Source organism: Opisthorchis viverrini (assembly GCF_000715545.1).
Source record: "Opisthorchis viverrini unplaced genomic scaffold opera_v5_102, whole genome shotgun sequence".
Taxonomy (NCBI): domain Eukaryota; kingdom Metazoa; phylum Platyhelminthes; class Trematoda; order Opisthorchiida; family Opisthorchiidae; genus Opisthorchis; species Opisthorchis viverrini.
The window spans coordinates 728478-747123 of NW_008751761.1; the positions used below are offsets into that span (position 1 = coordinate 728478).

At 43.5% G+C, this 18646-nt stretch overlaps 1 protein-coding gene across 1 annotated transcript in view; it reads left to right on the plus strand.

Annotated features, from left to right (window-relative positions):
* Nucleotides 1–4192: 4192 nt before the first annotated feature.
* T265_05530 (hypothetical protein) overlaps nt 4193–18646 on the plus strand; it is a gene marked incomplete at both ends in the record, with an annotated part of 55207 nt that continues 40753 nt past the window's right edge. Inside the window, one exon of the mRNA XM_009170564.1 lies at nt 4193–4905. Within this exon, the coding sequence (XP_009168828.1) occupies nt 4273–4905 (633 nt within the window). The remainder of the gene's footprint in view (nt 4906–18646) is intronic.

An 18646-nucleotide genomic window follows, 5' to 3' on the forward strand; every position in this document is an offset into this window, starting at 1 on the left:
TGTACTGAAAGACTTGACCAGCTGCGTGATTCTTTCGCGTACTGTATTTCGTGAGTTTGCGGCGTCAAATGGCTACCGCTGTTACCAGCAAACTCATCTGCGCTGATCATTGCCGTCTTCCTGGTTGGGGACACTGAGATGGGCTACATCATTGACCCAGTCGCATCCTTATTGGCGCTCGTGCATCCAAGTTATTGCCTTCCCCTCCAAGTTCTTCTACCTGAACATTTCACTGGTTGTTCTGTATTTACCCACAAATTTATCAGCTCCCACCTCCAATGTTCAGCTACCCGCCCCACCTCCCCAAATCATCGATGGACAAAATTGTGGCAGCTACAACCATTATACAACAAGTACGCGGTTCTCACAGCCAATAATGATGATAATGACTGCTCCTACAGACCAATCGATCGATCTTGATCGATTTTCACCCTGAATAACAGCATTTGTAACCTAGTAGATAGGTGGGCGGAAATTCGCCCCGTTATGTTGGTAACTCCTGTGGAACGCACTCAAGTGCCTTTGGTTACCAAAAGTACATTGGAAAACTCCAGTAGGTGAAGGAAGGTAGTCAAAAATGAACCGCAGTGTCATGACGTCCTGTGAAATGTTTCCACTACACCACTGTTCACTGTGGATAGAAATGCTGAGTGGATCCTCGTCAAAACACTTGCCTGGGCCTGCTTTATAGTAATGGAATCGGCCAGTAGTATGTTCATTATGTTTAGTACAACTGCGGCAAAAGGTTCATCGGGTCGGCTTGAAGACCGCTGTTTTCTGAGAGTTTTAAGCACGCTCACATATTTAGTTTTGAATCAGCTAAAGAAGAGTTTACGCTGCCCAGTCTCTGCTCACCACCTGCACCTCGACAAAAGTTCTCACTATATTAGCGAATATACACTCATTTGCAAATAATTTGGTTTTTTCGAGAGAATCACCCAGAACCCAGCTGAATCTCCCATTTTTGATGTTCTCAGGCACTGCGCCTACCTGATGAGCCCAAAAAAGGGCGAAACCGTTCGTGGGCTGTCGACGGATTTCAAGCAACCTTATGAGTAGTACATCACAAAGATATACATGTATCGTGATATCTCGAATATCGTAGCGACTGAAAAATGAGGCGGCCTGGTGCAGCACATTCAGTTGCCCTGGCACATCACAAACGAGAGAGATATTCTCACTATATTGTTTATACCTTCTGTCGGAAAACTGGTGGTCTGTAGAACTTTCGGTGAAACAAAAGCGATTCCGCAACACAAGGTCAGTTCCAAGATAACCAGTTTCAGGCAAAGAAGAGCACATTAAACCGTCAATGTGATACGACTCCATTACGAATGGCTTTCCTTGGTTTACTGGCTCAGGAGTGTGTGTGACCTCCTGACAAACCTACGAAGTATGCTAGACCATCTTTGCAATCCTGTAGAAAAACAACCAAAAGTACCCTCAGCTATCACCGGAAGCCTGAAAAAATCTTTGAGCATAAGGTCACAAAAGGAGCTTGTGTTGACTTTTGGGGTTTCGCTTCCTTTGGGCGGTTTCTTTCCTCACAAAAAAAAACAGGGAACAGGAAGTTCAATTAAGTGGTAGTTGGCATCGGTCGAAAGTTGTGGATGCAGTGAGTGCAGTTAAAGAAACACTGTGGAGTATTCGTTCCGGCATAAACGTGTATAATCGACTGTCGCACCTGCGGTGGAGATAGACGAGAGAAATGATTGGTCAATGAATTTCGGTGTCATTAGACCGTTGGTGATTGTTCAGGCGGCCGTCGACACTTTGGCCGAGTTTGGCAACTGACCTGAAAAGGTATCATCACCATACGAATAAAAATAATCAGTGCGCCATTTGATGGATACGTTCTCTTTGCTCGCGTACGTTTAATGGCATTTGAGGATTATCTATTATCTCTTAAACTGATTGGCTAGTTGGGAAAAAGCGTTTTCGTAAATTTATTGGTCCGGCTGCGACCTCTGTAGCGTTGTGGTTTTCCTTTTCTCTAAGTCGACTGATTATCTCAATGCCTTCTATTTTTAGCAGTTTCTTCCTTTTTTTGAAAGGCCCTTTCTTAATTTGCGTTGTGGTCTGATCTTCTTAATAATGATTGGTTAAGCGATAGCAGACGCTACATAAGCTCACACAGGCACAGAAGATGTGCTTACCTAATGGCGTACTGATGATGTCTCCTCGTATGGTGACGAAGTAGCGTTGTGGTTTTCCTTTTCTCTAAGTCGACTGATTATCTCAATGCCTTCTATTTTTAGCAGTTTCTTCCTTTTTTTGAAAGGCCCTTTCTTAATTTGCGTTGTGGTCTGATCTTCTTAATAATGATTGGTTAAGCGATAGCAGACGCTACATAAGCTCACACAGGCACAGAAGATGTGGCTTACCCAAGGCGTACTGATAATGTCTCCTCGTATGGTGACGAAGATTTGCCCGTCAACTACCAAGCTCGGTGAACACATCAATGGCCACACGATCAGCAGCCACATAACCTCCTTCGAGCCACAAGTTTTTTGGCAGGTCGTTAGAGTGACTAAGTCCTGCACACTTGTGGATGGGGGTCTAAGTACCTATTCGGTAGTATGACCTTTCTACTTGTCAAAGAGTAGTGATGTTAGAATACGGTGCCTAGGTTTCACAAGAGTAGTCTCCAAAATTTTCAAGTGAAAAAAATACTCATATATTTCGACTGAAGCATGAAAGTGATGTGCCAATGGTGGTTTCCTGTGACTTTGCTTGATGACTGTTCTAACAAGGTGGTAGTGTTCATACGCACAGAGCAGTATAGACGTGAAACGTTTAAGTAAGTAAACAAGTGCACGGGTAACCAAGGTGTTGTGAATCTCAAGCTGTCGACTGGAACACAGAAGGCCTACCAAGCTCGTTAAAAACATTGAGTCTGCTTCTCTAACCGAGAGCTTAATGCTTGTTCCTCACTATATTCCGCATTATACATACATCCTTTTCTATTATTGAATGCTTCTCTTGTCAAAGTATTCTTCCCGGATGGAAATAAAAATACTTTCATGTTTTGTACAGTAGCATCTTCTAGAGAAGACGGCTGTCAGAAAAAAATTAATTTGGTGGGATTGTTTAGGACAAATTTCGGTGCAGCTGGTCCATGTGTGTCATGTGACCTCGCAATTTTTCATTTACACCGTAGTTCGTTTTTTGCCTTTCTTCAGCAGTTTTTTACCGGTTTTCTTGTCTGTTCGACTTTCCCGGACGAGAATATATTGTCATACATCAAGCAATCTGCTCAGAATGAAACTATTTTATATCTAAGCAAGGCTATCTACAATGTATTACAAGGTCGGACCATAACATACAACCCTGCCAGGACAAAGCTAATGCATGGCATATACTTCAAGGTTTATTACTGGTCATAGAAGCCAAGAAATTATCAAGACGCAATGCAGGCTCATTCATGAAGCCAGGACTTCCTACATGGCACCCAACCCAAATCATCGATGAACTGAGTTTCGTACCATAGCGCATTTACCCGTGCGCTTGACTGAAGAATCACTAGTTGGACCAAAGTCATCTATCAAGGTCATTGAAGGTCATTTCTCTTGTCCATGATTGGTTAGTTCATTTCGGAATGGTGACAACAACTCCTGTAGTTGACTGTAGACAGTTTTGCCTAAAATTTCCTCCGTGTGGTGTGTAGGGTTCGCAATTGGCGGAACTATTTGCCCCACTTTCATCTACATGGCCGGGTTACCTATTTGATCATTCCGACAGTCATTCACAGTCATTTTAGCCTTAAAAATAATTATCATTTGTGCTAAATTGGCTCAATCAAAAACTGTTTGGAATTCCCCAGAGCCAAGAAACCGCTTATTTGCACATGCGTATGCGTCTTGCTTCAGTAAGAGGTGGCAAATTTCCCTGAAATCTCTCAGTAAAATCCCTGTCTATTTTAGGGACAAGAGCGGCAGATCAATAAGTTAAATCTCTTTTAGAAAAAACCCTGTTTGTTTTAGAAATAGATTCCAGTTGATTTTTTCTCCGTCACATAACACAAAATAACCAGCGATTAACATCCTGTTGGTCTATTGTCCAATCGATTTTTTTCGCTTTCGAATCCCTACTTAAATTTCATTGGTCGTGGAGGGTCTGCCAATAGCAAAACAGCATGCGTACATTAGGCAAAAGGGGATGAGTGTGTAGTAGAAACGTAATGAGGTTGGTACTTATCCGTAATATATTCGACATTGAACAGTATGGATATAACTTAAGATGTGATTTGTTCCATTGCGTTAATTATCAGAAATGAAGAACACTACTGCCCGTCCTCAGACTTCCAATCATTCAGGATCTAAAAAGATTGAAAACGTCCCGCACTCTGACAAGGCCACACAGCAGCCAAATGAAGTAGAAACTGAGCAGCCGAAATTTCTCACTGGATGGGTGCCTGTTGTAAAGATTTTCAATACAAGGCACAGAGCAGTTCGTCTTCTCTGGATAGTGTTCACTGCATCTATGGTGGTTGCATTGGTCAGTTCTATCAGTGTCGTGGTTCATCGTTACTTGTCTTACGTCACAGTAGTGCGTCTGGATCAGCAAGGACCCCAAGAAGGGGTCGGACCGCCAGTAGTCACGTTGTGCCTTCCTGAGCATGAAACTGACAAAATGCACATATCCGCAGATGTCAACTCGCCCGAAATCCTCAGTGGGATTTCACGCACATGTGACAAAGATTTCGCTCTCCGCTGGGACTCGAAAAACGATGCAGTATCCAACGTATACTCGAGTGGTGGCCATTTCGCTATAAATCTTCGAGCGGGTCCCGTGGGTTGCTACACTATGAAAGTTTATGAACAGGTACCGTATCCGCCCAATTCGATTTGTACAAGTTTTGAATTGGAACCCGTGCCTTCGAAAACTCCCGTGTTTTGGAAACTCGTAAGTCAGCAGAAGCTCATTATTGCTTGTTTGTTAGCAACGCGTGGCAGAACTGACTCATTGATTGATTCATTTGTCATGCGCTGACATTGATTTTTACTTGATCTGTTTTGACAATCTCAGGTCCTACGCACCTATTCTTGAATCTTTGCAACTTTACTAAGTAATGAAAACAAAAAAAACTAATAAAGATGGTAAAATTCCACCCCGCTGAGAAGTTTTTGAACCATAAGTATGTAAAAAAACAATGGATATAAATAATCAAATCTTTCTAAAGAAAACTACTCATTAGGTTGCTGAAAACTCTCCGACAGTCCATGACTAGTTTCGCCCTTCCTGAAGCTCATCAGGTAGGCGCAGTCCCCGAGTTTCTGTCAACCTTATGTTCCATTTGGACCAAAATTGGATTGATTGCGACAAATACACTCGTTTTCAGATCAGTTTAGTTCCCACGAGAGACTCAAGCGAATCTCTCGTTTTTGATGTTCTTCAACTGAATATGCTGCGTATAGGCCGCCTCGTGTTTCAATTGGTACGATAATCGACATTTCGCGATACATGTATAGACATAATACACTACTCATAAGGTTGCTGAAAATTCTTCAACAACCCGCAACCAGTGTCTCTCTTCTTGGGGCTCATCAGATAGGCGCAGTCGTCTAGTTTTCGTCCACCTTTTTATGTTCTACTTGAAACAAAATTGCAGGAAATTCTCGCAAAATACTCATTCGCAAGCAAACTTGGTTTTGCGGGGAACTCACCTAGAACCCAGCTGAATCTCTCGTTCATAATGTTTTTAAGCAACTGAATTGGCTATACCAGGATCCTTAATGTTTCATTTGGTACGATATTCGAGAAATGGCACTACGTTGTTGTCCAGACATAACACCCTACTTATAAGTTTGTCTCCCTCTCCGAACTCATTCCACACCGGTAATCGATTGTATCGGGGGTTTCCTTGGGGTCTTTTTGCCACTGACTTAATTACCACAAATAGCATTTGTGAACCAATAAACCAGTCCGCCCATTTAATTGGAAGATTTTAGCTATTTTTTATCGAACCAGACAAGATTTTCATTTCGCGTTGGAAAACATTTTAATCGTGCGCGCTGGCGCACGCAAGCACAAAATTTTGCATACAATTTTCATTCCACTTAGTCGCACAACATTGGTTCAATTTCCTTTTCCTATTTGATGATGCATCCTGGGGGAAAATCTTAAAACGGTTTTCATCACTACACCTCCAGTAGAACGGAAATATTTTGGTTATGAAGTAATGGGTTGTAGTTGGAAAGAAAGCGTAGACTAACAGTAAAGTTTTTTTACGGAGCTGTCTTTAGACGAATTGAAAACCAAGTAATTCAATGTCCCTGTCTTAGCGGGAATTTATTGTTTGATGAAACCCGATAATTTCTGCTAAAACCTGAGAAAAAATTGTTCGGCGCCTTAATGAGACGTTTCAAGAAAGTGACCTTGACCTTTGGGGGTCGATGATATTTATAAATTTGTACGGTGTGTTCCAGTGAATTGTAACCACTAGATATATAATGAACAGTCTTCAGGAGGATGAAGAAGTACATGGATACATTTCTTAGGGTACCAATCAACCGGCCGTAAATGTAGCACTTGCACTTGCTATGCGCAGTGGTACACCACGACATTGCCAATTGAAGTATATCACTGAAAGTTTCAGGCTTGTGTACACGTCAAATCAGAACTTAAGACAGCCACCTAATATTACAAGCTAATTACACAAGAGGTCACTAACAAACTCGGCTGAATTGCTTGAAATCACTTATCAGGATCAGGTCAAATTCCTCCTAGAGAAGAGCAACAACCCAGATGCGTGTACCTCAAGAAAGCTCATTTGAGGTGATTACGACGACGAGTACTTTACCTTAATTTAGTCTGTCGCAGTCTCGTTAGCACTTTCAAATTCATACCGCATCAAGCGGAAGAGCCACGTGATTGCTACGGTATCCATTTTCTTTAAAAATGAACTCAGAGCCTGTTTCGGTATGTCCAACTGCAACCTTGATGCAGACCTATGCCTCCGGTGAAATTATACTAATGAATGCATTCATTTCAAGCTTCCATCGAAAGTTCGCGCACAGTCATATACCGCAGCAAAATTTGTCAACTGTATGCTTCCACACAACTCATTTATCGATCAGATCAATAGTTACGTGCATGATTGGCGAAGATGCAATCGATTAGACAAAGTCGCTGGCGAAGATGCAATCGATTAGACAAAGTCTGATACATCTTGTGGTCCCGAGTGTCCGTGGGACCTTAAATTTCTTTGAGGCAGCCTGCCCATCGAAATTTCAACCTAGTCCAACTTTGCTGGTCTCGCATGGTTCTTCTCGGGAGCGGTGAAGCAGGCTGAGTGGTAATCAACCCAAGGCTCCACAACAACCAGATGTGAGGAGGGATGCAAAAAGATAAGGAGAATGCGATCAGATTTTTGCAATCCGCCAGAGCATAGACTGTGAACAAGGATGACTCCGTTCTGGTTCATTTCGCTGGATGATTTACCAGTTACTAGTTTCATGCCATCCAAACCAAACTCGCTCCTCAATCAGAAAGGCAACTCACAAGGTCCTTGTAGCGAGGAACGTCCCGCAATGAAGGACATTCAGTGGGGGGTGTCCTTTAGTGTAAACTGTCTACTCATTACTGTCTCTGTTGATGCACTTCCAAGTGCTCCATAGCAGTGAAGACATTCTTTTTTTTACAAATTTATTGAGTTTTTACGTGGTCGAATAAAGGCACTCGCCGTTTCAGAATTGTTCAACGGTCTATAACCAGATAAAGTTATATTTACGAATGTGGTAGGTAGTGATACACACATTCTGTGTGATTTTTCGAACTGTATGAATGACTTTGTATGAGACAGAGGGCAGATTTCATTCGGCGTTTAATCTACCGTGATCGTCCACTTGCGTAATGAGATACCGATTTGAGGAGTTTTTGTTTAAATGCGACTGTGCTTCCATTTCCGAATGAGTGCACACCTGTAGGCCAGTGTGACAGATGGACGGTAAGTTTCGAGTAAAAGTAGGTTTCGAGTAATCAACAGTTGTGTCTGGACGCGTCAGCTTCCAAGACAAAGCCTCTCTCATTCGTTTCAAGCTGGATTCACGCGTACACGATCATTCACAAGCAAAAAAAGATCCGAATTCGTGCGAAATAAGACTCGCAAGCCTACCCCTACAAGTTTACCCCCAAATGCGGTCTAACTGATGTACTAGCCCAACAATGCGTGTCATAACCAAAATGGTACGCCAAAAGCGTGACCGTTTTAAAAATCTTTGTCAAAAAAGACAGTATTGTACCAAGAAGCTCACGCATCTGCAATTTTGTGGGTTCAAAAAGTTGTCGGTTGAATGTGGTTACCAGTCGGAGACGCAGTATTCCTTCGAGATGAACGTTTCGGCACGGTAAGACTATTTTACCTGCTGCGTATTTGGCTATGACAGTTGACTCAGGTTTGTAGCGAGGTTTACGTCATAAGCAGATGGAGAGAGAGAGATGAGGAATCACAAGTGCGGGTTGTCCCATAACTGGAGGCAGCTGTCCGAGACCTTTCGTTGCATTTCTACCATTGATCCTATCAGGATGAATGTTTTGAAAGAAAGTGTTTGAGTAGTACTTACGGGAATAAAAATGTTTGTACTTTTTCTCAGGTTATTACGAAGTAGCCGGGATTGCCTATTTTACTCGACACACTTGTTCCTGTTTCCCTGTTCAATTCAATGGGAACTTCAACTGATGACATACGACGGACATTTAAAGACTTGCTTGCAGTCAGTGTTGCCGGTTCCACCTATTCCCGTTCGCCACTGTTTGTTTCCGTTGTGACTGACCGCTTCCTGTGTGTGTGTGTGTGGGGGGGGGGGGTCCAGAATCTAACGTGTGCAATCGAGACTGATTTCAGACAGGTAGGACCTGGCTACGCGCCACGTGATCAAGTTCACTGTACCCAGCACGTGTTCGAGGTCGTCCAAATCCGCGTGAGGTTCCATATTGCTTCGTGTCTCCTTGTGTCTGACTTTAGTGCAGTCCGCTCATAATCCGCGACATCACATCGTGTCGCGCAGTCCGCTCATAATCCACGACATCACATTGGTTGTTAAACTGAGACCATCAAAGTAACTGCTGTAGCTTCCGAATTGCAACGGTTTGTTATCACCCATCCTGTATCTAAACTGGCATGTTTTAGGACTAGACCCGACATTCCTACTGCCCCACTAGCAATTGGCGCAGCTCTGTTGTCCGCGTCGACACTGACGTATCCACCACTCAGTGCCCGTACACATGTTTTAGGACTAGGCCCGTCATTCCTATTGACCCATTAGCAATTGTCACAGCCCTGTTGTCCGCGTCGATACTGACGTATCCACCACTCAGTGCCCGTACATTTCTACTCCATAACTTTGGATCGCCTTGAAGTTGTTCATCAACGAAAGCCCCCAATTCCACAGTATTTGAATTACAAGAACAAAACGAATAAAATCTACCACTTCAAGTATTCCCCGTCGTACGAAGGCATCTGTTTGTTCACTGACATTCACACCTTGCGTTATCGTGGTCCTCCTCTAAGTTGAACTGGATTTGAAAAGTGCATATATCCACCAATCTATTCGATTGGGTGGAAAGTAAAAATCCAGGGTCGCATTGTGCGTATGCAAGTTTACAAGCGAGAACCATTGGGATGGGCGTTACCGCATAATCCTCGAAGGATGAGTTGTGCACTGTCCATCTGTCCGCCTAGCCCATCAGTGTGCATTCATTCATTCATTCATTCATTCGTTCATTCATTCATTCATTCATTCATTTCATTATGGAACGAAAGCCCGTCTCAAATCGGTAACCCGTTACGTACGTGGACAATCACGGCGAACTAAACACCGAAAGAAATCTGCTCTCTATCTTATAGAAAGCCTATCATTCAGTTCTGTGCAATGTTCGGGGTATGTTTTTGCCAACAAAGGAGACGAATGGGAGCGTGACCAGATGTCGTTCGAATCCGAAACAGTCACTAGTTTAATCGTGTGAAGCAAAACATGTTGATACAGCTACGGGTGACTTATTTGTCGGGAACATAAAAGCATTCATCCGTTGAAAAGAAAGAGGCATTTGATATGCAGTATCTGGGGCCCCGACTGAGGGTATTTTGAACTGCCAAGGTTCCGGAATGAACAGGCCCATTGAACATAGTTAGGTCACCTTGAATAGCACGAAAATAACGTTTTCTAACGTCTGAGTTTCATGTGGTCTCAAACTACTCTCGCCTGTGTGACTTACTTGCACTCAGACCTCTCTGGCAAACGACTGGGGAGTGACTGAACAAAGTTCACTCATCTTTCAGTTTCACTTTGATAGCAGTCTGTCTTCAAGTTATGTTACACTCAAGGTCCACACTGTCCAAGCGCCTCATGCTCAGTTGGATTTCACTGGGTGTCATTGATTTTTTTCGCACACTTCATTTTCTTAATCGGGAAAATGAACAGTGTCTACATCTAGGTGAGTAAAAATCAATCCGGTTAACTCAGCTGATACCTCGAGTGGTGTTACATTGCCCTCAGTGAGTCGATCGATTAGCCAGTCAGTTGATCGGTTAGTTAGTAAGCTGGTTAGTTAGTTGGTTTGATTGTCCACTGGACAATTGGCTAGCTATCTAGTTATTCGGTTATTTATTAATTTATTTAGTTGGCCAGTTGGTTGGTCATTTGGCAGTCAGTTAGTTTGGCGTTTAGTTAGCTGAGTAAAGGACGACTATTGGAACTGAATACAACTCATGTCTTTTTTAGCGCCCTCCGTTAGATCGAAAGAAAAAGGGTCATAAGGACAGCTAGGCACAACATTTAACGGACACGAGGCAGAAAGATAGCTAAATGTCATCTGAGTAAACACTGTAACGAAATACATCTTGCTTTCCAGTACGAATACACCTTCTAGCCGTCGTCCTCTATACTCCCACCCGATTTACTAACTCGTCTATCAAACTAACTGACTGAGTGGGTCATTTGAGATTGCCACATATGCGATTCAATTTGCTCATGTGATGTCCCAGTGAATTGTGAAAATGTCAATATGTATAGAAGACGGGAGTAAAGATTTAACCAATACACAAGTCGTGGTCAGCGAGTAAACACTTATTCTGAAATTATCTGCAATTTTTTAAAAATTTATTTTTGGTCATATGCGCAGTTCTCACAAAACGCTGTCCGAATTTCCTCACGGTATCTTTCGGTCACGTTCTTAAATTGTAGAGGAGTCAGGTTCATAGAATTCGAACAGCTTTTTTCAGCCTGGCCAGTCTCGTCATAGTATTGATCCCAATCCCTTGGGATTTCATCACACGACGTGTTTTTTCCGCCAAGATGCTTTTTGCGCCAGCCAGACGAACATCTGTTCCGGACTTCGATCGCGGTGAATCACACGAAGTGTGTCTGACTAGTTGTTGTTGCTGTTGACTTTGGTCGGTACGGAGTGAAATTCACGCAATGTTGTACCCGGATTTTAGTTACAAAGTGTGTGTATCCTTAGCGAATATACACTCATCTGCAAACTAATTTGGTTCTTTCGAGAGACTCACCTGGAACCCAGCTGAATCTCTGGTTTGTGATGTTCTCAGGCAACTGAATGTGCTGCACCAGGCCGCCTCATTTTTCAGTCGCTACGATATTCGAGACATCGCGATACATGTTCCAGGTAGGTCTCTCGAAAAACCGAATTAGTTTGCAAATGAGCGTATATTCGCTAATTTCGTGCAATTTGGTTTCAAGTAGAACATGAGGTTGACGGAAACCCGGGGACTGCACCTACCTGATGAGCCCGAACTGGAAGGGCGAAACCGGTCGTGGGCTGTCGATGGACTTTCAGCAACCTTATGAGTAGTACATCACAAAGATATACATGTGCGTATCCTTCTCCGCCTAGAGTTGATTCAAAAAATTCACAAAGGATCAAGAAAGGTCGTGTACAATATTTTGCCAACCCATACTAAGCGCAAGGTAGCAGGAAACTTTGCACAGTTGATGGAGCAGACGCGGACACTACCCCAATATCTCTTTAATGCAATATGGCGATGGGGTGGAATTCAGGTGTTAGCAAAGTATTGTCACCGAAAACGTCTCCTCCGATATTGAAAAGAGGAGCCGGATGAAAAACGTAAAAGGGCGGTTACATGTTGAGAAGAAATAGACTTGTTTGATTTAGGTCGATCAGTCGGGTTGTTGGACCATCAAAGTAAACTTTTGGTATAATTTTGGATACTGGTTCGATTAGTCTGAGTGCTCTGGCGCGGTCGACCTTTTTTCCAGGATTCGGCCCTTCTATTATCGTTCATGCAAAGCACAGCAACAGCTTTATTTTGGATAACCGATGGAGTCAGGCAACCGTATTGGCTCTTTTAAGTTGGCAAACAGCCTAGATTGACACTCTGGTCCGCATCGTGGATGAGCTCATTTCATGAGCACTGGCTGGCCAAAGCTGAATCTGAAAGCTTCATTGTTGAGCTGCATTGTTGACCCTTCAAATCCATTGCCTGTCCATCTTAACCAACTAGATACCTGCCTATTTCGAAGAAGTTTGGTGACAATCGGTTGATTTATTGCTGGGCAACGTTTTGCTTTTGACACAAAAGCTTCGTCAGGCCAAGTGACTAGGTTCTGAGTTTGGTCGAGATCTAAGGCGAGGGGATTTTTGTGTTAGAGTGTTTGAACAAGGGTTGGGTCGGTGGAGAAACCTACGTGTGTTTGGGTCCAGCCTAGGGTCTAATTCTCCTGGTTCGGTTGATTCGATAGTCCCTCCTGAACGTCGTTCCAACCTTCTGTCCGTCTGTGTGGATGAGCTAGTGCTAAGATAGTCGAGTAAGAAGGATGCTGTGACCTTTGTTCGGATCGGGATTTTCACCTCCACCCCCAAATTTTTGCTGATGATTCTACGTGGATTGACAACCAAACAGTCACGCGTCAATCGGCTTATCTAAGACCGCTTCCCGTACGCTCGCCAGGTCCATAACTCGGAATCTGGTCACTTCGCCTGATGAAGTTTTTTGTGTCAAAAGCGAAACGTTGTCCGGCAATAAATCTACCGATTTTCACCAAACTTTTTCGAAAACGATGACCTACCCAGTCGTTCCAAGTATTTTTCACGTGATAGATCTCAGCCTGTGCTTCCATATTTCCACCACCCCTCCAATCCGATCACTAGAGTACAGTAACAAGGAAAGTTAGCCGCTCAAGGATATAGCTCTGATTGTCTGTAAACGTTAATCGACGCATTTATTCCTCTTGTTGCGGGCAGTGCGGGAAATCAGCGCAGATAAGTGTTGCAGGCCTTGTCTTGGCGGCCGAAATCGATCACCACACTTCTCGAATTGCTGCTTTTGACTCCGATTATTCACAGGATTTGTGATTTTTAACCGAGGATCTGAGGCCAGGTTCACATTGGCTCCCGTTTTTTGTCCTACACCCAGGAGAACGCATAAAGCTGCTGTGGTCATCGGGTGTAGAGTTTGGGTTCTTATGCCAGTCTTTTGTCGGTGTGTATCCTTCATCTCTTTCAAGGAAGGTCCTCACCTTTAGGGTTCCAAGTTGTGGCAGGGAAATATAACTTCTCGATATGGTAGTTCATCTTATCTGCGAAGAATTTTCATCTACTGATTGCTGAACCCCGTAATATGGGGTGACGTGTGACGTGCATTCACTATGGACACTCCGACCTCCAGGGTTGATATACAGAAGTGCAGGAAGCGGGTTTAAAACCGATCCGCGCTGGCCTTGAAAAAAGACCTTTTACATGGAATAAGGTCAAGTGTGAGCAACTGGAACGCACGAGGACTCAAGTACACATCGTTGGGGAATGAAATGCTCTGCCGTTCATATGCTTCGAATGCAATAGTAGTAGGTACTGATAAGTTTTGATTACACTGTTATCACTGGGTGTCAATGAGTACCTTCCAGTACTTTTCTGAGAATTATAACCGGTTTTTACCCTGACGAAATGTTAGCAGAATCTGTGACCATTTTAATGGCAAGATCTATTTGAAAAGAAGTGCATGTGGACTCTCGTAATTCACAAATTTTCAGATACGATCAATATACTAGTAAAAATGCAGTCATTGCGAAATCTGATGGACAGCTCAAACTGAATGACGTTCCTCTCTGTTAGCCAGCCGTTCCAACTAATACCGGTTGTCCCTCGGGATCAAACTGTCAATCACAGGTCACGAGGTTAAATGCAACAGCGATTTTAGTCGACGCCACCAAGAGCAAAAGGACTGGCAGATATATTTTCATGAAAAACTACTCACAATTTTGCCAGGTCACGAGTTAAATGCAACAGCGATTTTAGTCGACGCCACCAAGAGCAAAAGGACTGGCAGATATATTTTCATGAAAAACTACTCACAATTTTGCTGAAAACTCTCCGACAGCCCACAACCTGCATCGCCCTGCTTGAGACTCACCAGGTAGGCAAAGTCCTCGAGTTTCTGCCAACGTCATCTTTTACTTGAACCCAAATTGGACTGACTGCGACAAATATACTCATTTGCAAATCAATTTGGTTTTCACGACAGACTCAGTTGAATCTCTCGTTTATGATGTTCTACAACTGAATGTGCCGCACACAGGTTGCCTCATGTTTCATTTGGTACGATATTCGAGATATCGCAGTATATTTTCATAAAGGAAACTACTCACAAGGTTGCTGAAAACTCTTCGACAGCCCACGACTGGTTTTGCCCTTCTTGGGGCTCATCAGGTAGCCGCAGATAAGCTTGTATTGTCATACTCGAAAGGCCTAAACGAATGAAATGCCCCACCAAATGAGTACGGTCCATCTGACGGCTTTCCGCACGACTGAGCAAGGAGCTGGTGTTTGGTTACTCACTAAAAAGTGTCAAAATCCTTTGTAAGGTACTACTCATTAGGTTACTGAAAATCCGCCGACAGCCCACGAGCGGTTTCGCCCTTTTTGAGGCTCATCAGGTAGGCACAATCCCTGTGTTTCCGTCAACCTTATGTTCTACTTGAACCCAAGGTGGACTGTTTCCGTGAAATACACTCATTTGCAAATCAGTTTAGTTTTAACGAGAGACTCAGCAACCCTGTGAGTAGTTTCCTTTATGATGTTCTCAGGCAACTGAATGTGCTGCACCAGGCCGCCTCATTTTTCAGTCGCTACGATGTTCGCGATGCATGTATATCTTTGTAATGTACTACTCATAACGTTGCTGAAAGTCCTTCGACAGCCCACGACTGGTTTCGCCCTTTTTGGGGCCTATCATGTACCGTATTACGCACACAGATGTAGATGAAAATTCCGTTTCGCCAGAAAAAGTGACTGATCGGTCTCAGGAAACTATCAGGGAACCGGATCACATAGTCAACATTTGGTTACTTGGAAGTTCCAAAATATTTCGGTCACGCAAGCATTCGACCAAGTATGTTTGCAATGAATCGATCGAGTGTACAGACTGTAATATTTTATCTGACAGAAAGAAAGAAAGAAGCAAAATGTTGGTCGGAGTAGACATGTAAACAACATGTGGTGTTTATCTCTCCCGTCTGTCAGTGAGGTTTGCCCGCACGGAGCACTGCCACGCGGTCGGTGCACTGATTCCCCAAGGCGGAAGTAATTATCCTGGAATGGGTAGACCGTGGATCGAAAATTCGAGACGTGCAGAAGAATCTGATAATAGAAATTTGAACTTCGAAGGATGGTTTGTTTTTTTGCGTACAGGTTAGGTGTGAGTGAGGTCGATTGGTGGTTGATTGGGTCCAGCTGCAGGATGCTTTTGACAAGCAAAGTACTTGTTCTAATGTGTAATGTGTGTAATGTATAACGATGAATGGCATTTTGCCAGTGCTCCGCGCAGTTGTTTTGCACCAAGTCGTGTGTTGCTTCAAGCAAGCGCCGATGTAGATACGACATGTTTGCTGAGTACACTGCTTGTGGTTTGAGGAGACTGGCGACTGGTTAATAGAGGCTTTTGCCTGTAAGTGGAGCCAATCTACGCTGAAAAGTCGGGAAACGCTGCAAAGCAGTTTCGTTCGTGTAGAGAAACATCACCGGTGCACTTCTCCCGGAATTCCGCTGGGTTTCGGAACCTGCGATTCCTGGCTAGTAGATTGAACACCTAATCGTTTGGACACGGGTGGCTGACTATAGTGCCACTCATCCTTCAGCCAAGTAATCCGGATCACGTGGTCACGTGTTGATTGACTGACCCGTCAGACGACAACTTCTGAGTGGAGGAATTCGCTTAAAGTGCCGAATACATGTATAAAACGTTATATATACAATAGATAATGCAGCATACTTTAACCTGTGACAGGAACTACCTAAACTCAGTGCACATTCAGATCAGATTCTCTAAGAGTAGTGAAAATACCGGTGAAGTGAAGAAGGCTTTCGCTGCAGAGTTGTTTATTAGAAAATGCCAAATGACCAGTTACAGACTATTGGAGAGGAAAGTAAAACTCATATGCATTAGAAAAGCTGAACTTCCATCTTCTCTTGAACGCGTCCTTTTGGACTTTCCTGGATATTCATTGAGTGCTGCTCAAGCCCAAGCAAGTGCTACAAAGCGAGTCCACAAATCCGCAATAGGTCTCCCTTTTCAAGCGAATATACAAGAATACAAGAATATACTACTCGCATGCCTCCCCATCAGTAGCATCACCGTTAAACCAGGTATTTTCATAAAATTCTGGATGATCCAGAGCACCATACGACAGAGTGTTCGTATGGGCTGAACTTGTTTTCAGTAGGACAGTGAGCAGGTGAACATTTGTCCACTTGGATTTAAACACTCCGGTCGATGTCTAACTACGCTGGGAAAGCTGTACCCTGAACCACAAATCAATAAATTAGGTACTTTCTTCTTTAATACCTGACCGCAAGAGCTCAGCCGTCATCGTCCCAATAGGAAAAGGGGATAATGGAAAGTTTAAAAAGTTCCCTCGGTTCGTGACGGGAAATATAACACGACTGTCCCGTGTTTCACCTAAACACCAACCAGAAATTACTCACTTGGACACAGAGGTTGATTCGTTGTTTATGGAAAGATCAACCACAAAATGGCCGATCATCATTAGATTAAGAACAAAAGTTCACCTTTTTAAAGTTTGCGAGATATTGAGATGCACAAGCTCTTGGCTTTTTGGATAACAGTGAAGTCCACCGAGGGAAATTATTTCTGATTTGACCTGGCATAATCAGTTAAAAGAGCCAAAACATGCTAATTCATTTACTGCGCTGTGTTTTCAAAGTAGTGGCCCGGTAGACATCAAAGCTATCATGAATCCACGCATACGGGAGTTAGACAAATTGCCATATACTTCCCGGAAAAAATCATCCTATCTGAACGGCTGATAAAGTTGCCTTTAAAAGTGCGAATTAAACTGCTTTGTTCCCGTAGAAATCGGCCCCTGTTTTTGGATGCTGAACACATTGTTGTATTTTCCATATTTCATGGAGGCTAGTGGCGGGGTAGAGACTTCATGAGGGCAACTTGAAATAGTTGCAGACACTGAGGCACTTCGAGTCGTCTGGTAATCGATTACTGCGCACCCGGATAACTTTGGTGCTAACAGGCGACATGCTGAGATGACGGCGATGTAACTGGACTTTGAGAAGTGCCCCAACTAATTACTGATATTGAATGCCACAATGGAGAGCAAGAGCACTGACGAATCTGAGGAGCTATCCGACAAAAGGAGGAACTGATTTCGAACGTTGGCCGCTGAAGTCAAATTGAGTAGTCCTACTTTCATGGGTCACGTCAGGACTGACTGCGTCCGGTCCAAAACATTATTTTGGAACTTTGTTTGATAATGCGTCAACGTTATCATCATCATCATCATCATCATCATCATCATCATCATCATCATCATCATCATCATCATCATCAAGAGACGGCGTTACCAGGTTGAACGATGATGCCTCAATACCGTACGCCCATGCGGTCACCTCTCGCAGATGTGTGGTTATGATGATAGCTGAATCAGATATTTACGCTTATCATCGATTAATCATTTATATGGCTGGGTTCGATTCCCTCCAAACTTTGCTCGGCAGCCGTGGTGTCTCAGTCTAATGAGTGCATATTTATACATGGCGGATATCAGATGCACCGAAATCTCATCAGAGACTACAACGTAACGCGAGGAACATGATAGAGTTTGGACGATTTACTGATAGAGGATTCCTTAATTTTGCAAATGGATGGGCTATACAGCACAAAAATCTGGTTGGTTTTACTGACCTTATTTTCCAAAAAGTCCCTCAGGAAAGAAGTGTTGAGTAAAACACATCATAAGGTGATGCCACTGTAACCTGAAGATAGGTTAGACGAAATATCCTATCAGCAATTTGGAGCAAACTGAGCTTAGCAGTGGCCCGTTGAATGAACCATTCCCTTCTAGACAGCCTCCGATTCTACTGGAAGGCTTATAATTTTCCCCAGAAAGTGATCTTTTCTAGTGAACCTCCTAGCACGAACAATAAACAGGCCACATTAGATGGACTGATTACCCTGAACCATACTGTTTCTGTTATATCTGTTGATTTGCCGACCTGTGGTAGCTGTTGGTAACCCATTCTAGTGCCTAGTGCCGGAGAACAGAGACTCACAGAATGGAACACAGCCGCTATATTCCGAACAAGCGAGTGCGAGAGCCCCACGCTATTTAAAGGGGACTTTCTGACATTGATTCAGGCT